The sequence below is a fragment of the Augochlora pura genome, chromosome 10, assembly GCF_028453695.1.
Source record: "Augochlora pura isolate Apur16 chromosome 10, APUR_v2.2.1, whole genome shotgun sequence".
NCBI classification, from domain to species: Eukaryota; Metazoa; Arthropoda; class Insecta; order Hymenoptera; family Halictidae; genus Augochlora; species Augochlora pura.
Genome location: NC_135781.1, coordinates 27517919 through 27524918, shown reverse-complemented (window position 1 = coordinate 27524918; position 7000 = coordinate 27517919). Strand labels below are relative to the sequence as shown.

The 7000-nt window shown below is 44.3% G+C and overlaps 1 protein-coding gene across 3 annotated transcripts; it reads left to right on the top strand.

Moving 5' to 3' along the window:
- The first annotated feature begins 321 nt into the window (after positions 1-321).
- LOC144475798 (macro domain-containing protein PG1779) lies at positions 322-2481 on the top strand. Of its 3 annotated transcripts, none has more exons than XM_078192076.1 (6): positions 322-340; positions 1042-1156; positions 1299-1550; positions 1620-1736; positions 1793-2001; positions 2072-2477. In XM_078192076.1, the coding sequence occupies exons 2-6, from the start codon at positions 1138-1140 to the stop codon at positions 2156-2158; spliced, it is 684 nt and encodes a 227-aa protein (XP_078048202.1). In that variant the 5' UTR covers positions 322-340; positions 1042-1137; the 3' UTR covers positions 2159-2477. The 3 variants fall into 3 exon arrangements, with proteins under 3 accessions (XP_078048202.1, XP_078048200.1, XP_078048201.1); XM_078192074.1 differs by lacking the exon at positions 322-340 and adding an exon at positions 391-566 and having other exon boundaries at positions 1006-1156; positions 2072-2481; XM_078192075.1 differs by lacking the exon at positions 322-340 and adding an exon at positions 391-566 and having other exon boundaries at positions 2072-2479.
- The last annotated feature ends 4519 nt before the right edge of the window (positions 2482-7000 follow it).

The following is a 7000-nucleotide window of genomic DNA, read 5'->3' as shown; positions in this document are numbered from 1 at the left end:
TCATTAACATTCACATATTTCCGTTCCTTTTCAATACTAGTTTAGTGAATTATTTTTCAACTAATCGTTGCCCATGAGAAGAAAACTCTATCATCAGTTGTTAATTAGAGATTCTCTAATAAGAGACACACAATGAGAGTAAAGTTAGGCCGCTAAATGCTATTTTTCAGCACGTCCGTGTATCGTCCAAATGCTTGTAGAATAAACACAGTCAAATAAAATGGAAACACAAACGTATCGTACTGCATGTGTATATTGCCTGTGTATAAATATGGCAGCACCAATCAGAATCGTGGACACTATTGCGTGAGTCGAATTAGAGGATCTCTGTTGTTAATCGGTAAGGTAGTCATACGTGATACAGAAAAGCCTATAAGGTGTAATGTCTACTCTTACATTTAGTCTGTGTAGAAATTAAGGAAAAGCGAACCATTTTACGCATAATTTTCATACTTGAATAATCACAAAAACGCGAAAGTTTGTACATCAAATCAGTTTTGTTTTCGCGCAACAAATTGGCAAACATCTTTTCCGCGTAGAAGATTATGTTATCTCTCATTGTTAGAGTAAGGGATCACAAGATAATTAAATAGTACCAAATAAAGCTAGCAGTAAGACGACGATTTCATATCGAGGATTTAGAATAACATATAATCATATTCTAATGCATTACCGTTGCTTAGAAATTAGAACAAATTTTTAGTATCCGGCTGAGACATTGCAAATAATAACATATTCGTTACACATGTAAATTTAACGTACATACATAAACGATGTCCATGAAATAACTTTTTAATTCGTTTATTCATTAAAATGTTTCATATTCTCAGTACAATTAATGAATACATATATGTACATACTGTGTGCACACTTCGTCTAATACACGGCAAAGGATATAAATTGCCATATTGAAATTATTGCATATGCCATCTGGTACGAAATCTGCGAATCGAAATTGCTTTCAGAGACCTCTCAAGAAATATATGTTCACTAAATTCGTGTCAGGTTTGTTTGGGTGAGTCTGGGATTATTTTTTTTCAGGCAACACTTGTCGATCGATTTTCAATTACTACCATATTAGGACCGATTGCCCGAAATTCATTACTAGGCAGAAACTTCGCGATAACCGACACGAAGATGTTTGAGGCTGAGAAGCGTAAGACATATGCGTATTTTGATTATGTTTTGATGGTTATGTATTTGCCGAACGTTTCAATTTACCTACCAACACATAGTACATCGAGACTGGTTTCGGCGATAGGAATATGAAATTATTGTTATTGTTCCCTTACGAATAGAGAAATTTTTGACGATGCCGGCGCAAGAGAAAAGAAAATTCTATAAAGGCACCGTCACTACGTTGGATCAGATTCCGACGTTGCAGGACTACTTGAACGAAAACGAGGCGAGGCTCATCGACAAAGACAACAAGGTCAAGAAAGTCGAAGAAATAGCGAAAAAAGTGTCTATATGGAGCGGTGATATTACTTCCTTAGAAATCGATGCCATCGTAAATGCAGCGAACTCGAGTCTTCTCGGTGGTGCTGGGGGTATGCAGACGTGTTTGTTAAAAGCGACTGGGTAAACAAGATAATTTTACTATATATAATATTCTTTAGTCGACGGAGCTATTCACAGATCTGCAGGAGCAGATTTGAAGCGTGAATGTGCTACTTTGAAAGGATGTAAAGTTGGAGAAGCTAAGATAACGGGGGGTTACATGTTGCCTGCTAAATGTTAGTACACAAACACATCTTAAAAAGCAGCAATTTCATATACTGTAATTTTTTAGATGTCATTCATACTGTTGGTCCACAAAGATCAGGTAGAGATAAGCTGATAGCATGTTATCGGAATAGCCTCACCTTAGCCAAAGAGAATGGACTGCGCTCGATAGCTTTCCCATGCATATCAACAGGGGTCTATGGCTACCCTCAAGGACCAGCTGCTGAAACAGCTATGATCACTGTCAAGGAATTCCTAGAAAAGCACGGCGATGCCGTAAGATTGAAATCTGGTACTATAAGAGCTTAGTTAAAATATAGAATCTTTATGTTTCTTGTATTTGCAGATGGACAGAGTTATTTTTTGCACATTCCTAAAAACCGACAGAGACCTGTACGACGAATTGGCAACAATGTATTTGTCAAACGAATAAATATTTTTTCAAATGGAATAAAAACTAAACATTGTAAAACTGTATGAAAGTGTGGATGAAATAATATTCTTAAAAAATATGAACACAAATATTCTTTCCCTGATATCAATCAGAGCATGGTAAATATACAGATGAAAAGAGCTACTTCCAATTTCAATGACTTTGAAATATGTTCTTATACATATAACAGGCTCTTTATTTTAAACTGTTGCTACTTCTGCAATGAATACATTTACGAATCCGTGATGTATGAATATGGAACCCTAAATTGAAATAATGGTAATATGTAGCGATTGTTGAAAGGCATACATATACACAAACATTTGATTTTTTTAACCATATACGTATCTGCATTTCTGTAGTATAATGAGAATTATATATCCTATTAAGAAAAATATAAACGAATAAAATAGCTTGAATATAATGGTTTTAAAAACATCTAAAACAAGTTTTCTTGTTATGAATCACGAATATATTGAATTTCTATTACATTAAATGTCTACTCTCATTTTTGGAAATATGTCAAAAATCAGGAGAAAACTGCCAACTGTATCAATAGGAAAAAGTAATCTTGACAACATATTTTAACGTAATTTAAATTAGGGATGGTTCCCTTAAACTGCATGTTTATTAAAAGCATTGAAAAAAATAGCTAAAAAAAGAGTGTATTTTGTTTGCGAAGCAATACTGAGAATTTCGAATTTAAATCTTCGCGGGTGAACGCATAGCTCGTGGCCGAGTAACCAGCGATTGGCGGTGACAGCAGCGCCACAATTTAACGGTTTGGCCGCATCGTGCTTCGGCTCGACGACGGCGCGTCGCCATCTTGAAAAATCGAAGTGTGGTAATGTCTGTATGTGGTAATAGGTGGGGGACAGTCGTTAATGTGGTGCGTCTCGTACGGAAAATCTGTCACAAATGGGTAAATATCTTTTGCATTGAAGTCGCTGGTTCCGAGGGTCAGCCGGTCTCGTGGTTATCGCGTATCCCGAAACGTCTGAACGCTGGTAAAAGAAGCACACCCATAGCTGGCCGCTGGTACTACTCTCGCCGATCTGTCGTGGCGAAGGTGCGCTCTCTCGAGCGAGATCGCGGCTAGTGAACAGTGCGTGCGTCCTCGCGAGAGAGTACAGTGTCGATATCGTTGGACGTTTCGTTACGGCTCCTCCCGCGGATCGGTCTGGTGGCCGTGATACACGGAGTCGACCGTTTTAGCTGCGTGTACGTCCCCGACGTTCTATACGTCGTCGCATCTTTGAACGTCGCTCGAGACCCGAGAAAAGTGTGTGCGTGCCTGGGTGCGTGAGTGCGTGCGCGCTCTCTCTCTCTCTCCCTCTCTGTCTCTCTCTTTCTCCCTCTTTCGTTCTCTACCTCTTTCTATCCCAGCATGAAAATTCACGGCTACCTCGCCCCGTGAACGTGTAACGATCGTGTGTGGAAAACCGAAGGAACACGGTGGTGTGCGGGTTAGTATCGCCGCGCTTGTTATCCTCGCCGTAAACGGGTTCGTGGAGCCGCTCGTATCCGCTCGCGGAGGGATCTCTCTTTCTCGCGATCAAAACGGTCGAGCAAAAGCGGACGTACACGGACCGAGTCCCGTAATCCTGAATGGCCGCCGCCACCGCTTTCTAGGTTACTGACGGACACCCAGAGAGAGAGCAACGGAGAGAATATCGTCAGGTGGAACAGAGAGGAACGGAGAGCACGGTAGACCGTAGAAGCGAGACCGAAGGATAGAGCGGGACAGAGGGAAGAGCGAGAACGAGCGAGAAGGAGCTCGCGCGAGTTTTCCAAGGCGGAGAGAGACGCGGCGGTGAGGTCCGTGCGTGTTGAAGAGGAAGACAGACACACGGAGCGAGCGAACGCGAGAGCTCGCGCGCTCGCGACTCCATACACGAGCGAGCACCGATGTGCGACCACCGAGGTACGCGATCACCATCACCCGGGTGGATTTCTCGCGTCCGTCGCCGATCTCTGATCGGGGACTCGCTGCATGTGGCGGGCAAAGCTTAAATCGCTGCTACTGCCATCGCCGTCACCGCCGCCGCTACCGCTGGCTGGTGCCGCCGTCGCCGTCACCGCCACCGCTGTCTTCGTCGCACACGTCGACATCGATACCGACATCGACATCGACATCGAGGCCGAGACTTTACCTTAAAGATAAACGACCTGCGTAACCTGCGGTCTCCGTCTGTTCGCGTACGAATCCTCGTCGTCTACACATGCATCATCCCCGTCGGCCCGAGTGCACGACGGCATACACCCAGTGATACAGTCCCCGAGCTAGCCTTAGCTCCTCGTCGACGCGTCCTACCTACCGACTGGTAATAAGTGGGTGTGGGTTCCGTTCGTATGGCTGTGTGTGCGTGCGCGTGTGCTCGCGTGTACGTACCCCGTGTACCTGCGCTCCCGTGCGTACCTGCCTATGTATGACTGTTCGCGCTTATGTGCACGATACTGTAACCCTGGTAAGTATTACTAGAAATCCTCAGATTTTCAAGAGCTGCCACAGCGAGAGCGTCGGTAAAAAAGATTGCTCTCGGGAAGTCGCTAAGCTTTTTCTCTTTGTCTCTCTTGCTCCGGCTCCTGCGCGCTCTCTCTCTCTCTCCCTCTCTTTCTCTCTCTCTCTCTCTCTTTCTCTTTCTATCGCTCTCTATCTACCTTTCGATCTCTGTCGCGCTTGCATGCTCACGGACAGACGTACACGCACTCAATTTGGCTCCGAAAAGGCTTCCCCCCCCCCCCCCCCCTGTACACCCCCTCCCCCGCCGCTCTGTCGACCTCTTCCCCGGCGGCTTCACCTTTTATTTTCGCCCTCGTAGTCGCCGTATACCAGCAACTTTACATTTTCGTTTCACGACTGTCACTGTCCACGCGAATCTATCTCGTTGACGCCACCCGTTACGACCGCGGCAGACCATTATCGGCCGTTAATCCTCTCGGTTCTACGACGGCTGCATTAACAACGGAATTGTTATTTTATTATACAGAGAGCACCGTTTCGGAACGTGCAGACAGAGATACGCACGGAAAGGTGAAATTAATAAGCAGGGCTGTATTGTGCTCCACGGCTTTGGGTGCTTTGGAGTTGGCTCCACACCCTCCCCCTAGATTAAACCTTTTATATCGTATCATAGACTATTAGAAATTATATTAAGCATATCTGTAGTTGAATTAAATTACTAGCAAGATTGACAAACGACTCACGACTGATCAGTGATTTTAGATATTATACAAGTATGGAGATAGCTGAACGCCCCATGATTATACTATAGTTATTGTCAAGCCTCGAATTGTTACGCTTTCATTTTTCTCGGGCTCTCGCGTCTCAGCCGTTACTCCCTTAAAGAGGGACCTAAGATATCTAACCACTCCAACCCCCCGACATGAGAAAGTTATAACAACTGTAGGGGTTGGATAGTCACTATGGCTAGGCAGATAGATTGTGGATCTTTATACGAATCTCCATTTTCATACCGACTACCATAGAAACTAAAAAGAAAGATCTTTTGCAGTACAAATAAAGTAAGAGTGTTACGAATTGCCAGCGTTTTTTTATATATTAGTAGTTTTTGTATGCATTGAATGCGCAAAACAGAATGAAATTCTGCAGCAATCGAAGGGTTTGTCGCAATAAAGGGGCAGTTCCGCTTCGATTTCGCAGTTCGATAATAATCGACGCTGGGCATCGAGTCTCGAAAAGCAGACTGCATCGGCTATCTCGTGGTATAATGGCCATACGTGACCATATGTGCCTGATCGTTTGACAACTCGGACGCCTTCTTCAGCCCGCCCACTTCCTTGTACGCCCGACGGGCAACCTGCAAAGCCCCTGTCCAAATACATTTCTCCCCCTCCCCTCTCTCTTCCTTCCTCATTTTTTTATTTAGCTTTCCGTCCCTTTGTCTCCTTCGCCAAGAGTCACCCACGCTACTACCGTGTTCTCTCCTCGCGTGTAACCTTTTGTATATCCGCCCGGTACGAGGCATCGTTCCCTAGCCTCGTTGTCACCGTGCGCGTATGCAAACGAAGAGGTGCACCCTAACGTGAACACATTTCCACGGTGGAACACACACGCCGGTTTGCGAATTGTGCGCGATTCCTCGTTATCGATTTTTCGCGTGCAGCTATTCGCGAGGATAGGATGAAGAAGGCGAAGAACGCGTTCCGAATGTAATGGTTTCCGATAATCCCGGTATCGAAACGCTCCGGGAGCTGACCCGCGGATATAATTACGGCGGCGGGGCCGACGATTGGTTCGAGCCGGCGACCAAGTCTCGAAAGGCTTTCGCACAAGGAAAATGGCTGCACGGTGTGCGTTTATCTGTACCGGAAATACCGTAAATAATTAATGATTCTCGTTGCGCGATGCGAGGCCTCGCCGGAACGGTCCGTTTCTCGAAATTAGCGGCCGTGGTAATGGGGGTTGTAAAACCCTGGATGTTGGAGGGCCATTTTAGAACATAACCCCGCCGGGTCGTTTAAATTCTGCGTCCTTCGAAATTGAGAGGGTATCATCAGTGCGGTGCGAACTTGCATACGTTTGGTCCTTTAACACGTTCGCAGGCATAAATGTAATACCATCCAAATTTATAAGCCACATTGTTCTGCATTCAATTCTATACACTGTTCCTTTTATTGAAATTGTTATACGTTTTAAAGTAATGATTATCCGGTTCATTGACTACTTCATTGACTATATAAAAAATGTATCTATTGCAATACATATTCTGAACAGTCATATGGAATGTGACTAATTAAGATTTAAATATTACAATTGATTTAAGAAGAAATCGCCTGTCTATCTTCACAGGTTATTCAAAATGTAATTATCCGCGAACG

What these genes read in the sequence shown, in the direction of transcription:
- LOC144475798 (XM_078192074.1), top strand. Translation starts at nt 546, where the DNA reads ATGTTATCTCTCATTGTTAGA. An exon ending in TGTTATCTCTCATTGTTAGA is followed by an intron (nt 567 to 1,005) that starts GTAAGGGATCAC and finishes AATTCGTGTCAG; the next exon opens with GTTTGTTTGGGTGAGTCTGG. An exon ending in GATGTTTGAGGCTGAGAAGC is followed by an intron (nt 1,157 to 1,298) that starts GTAAGACATATG and finishes CCTTACGAATAG; the next exon opens with AGAAATTTTTGACGATGCCG.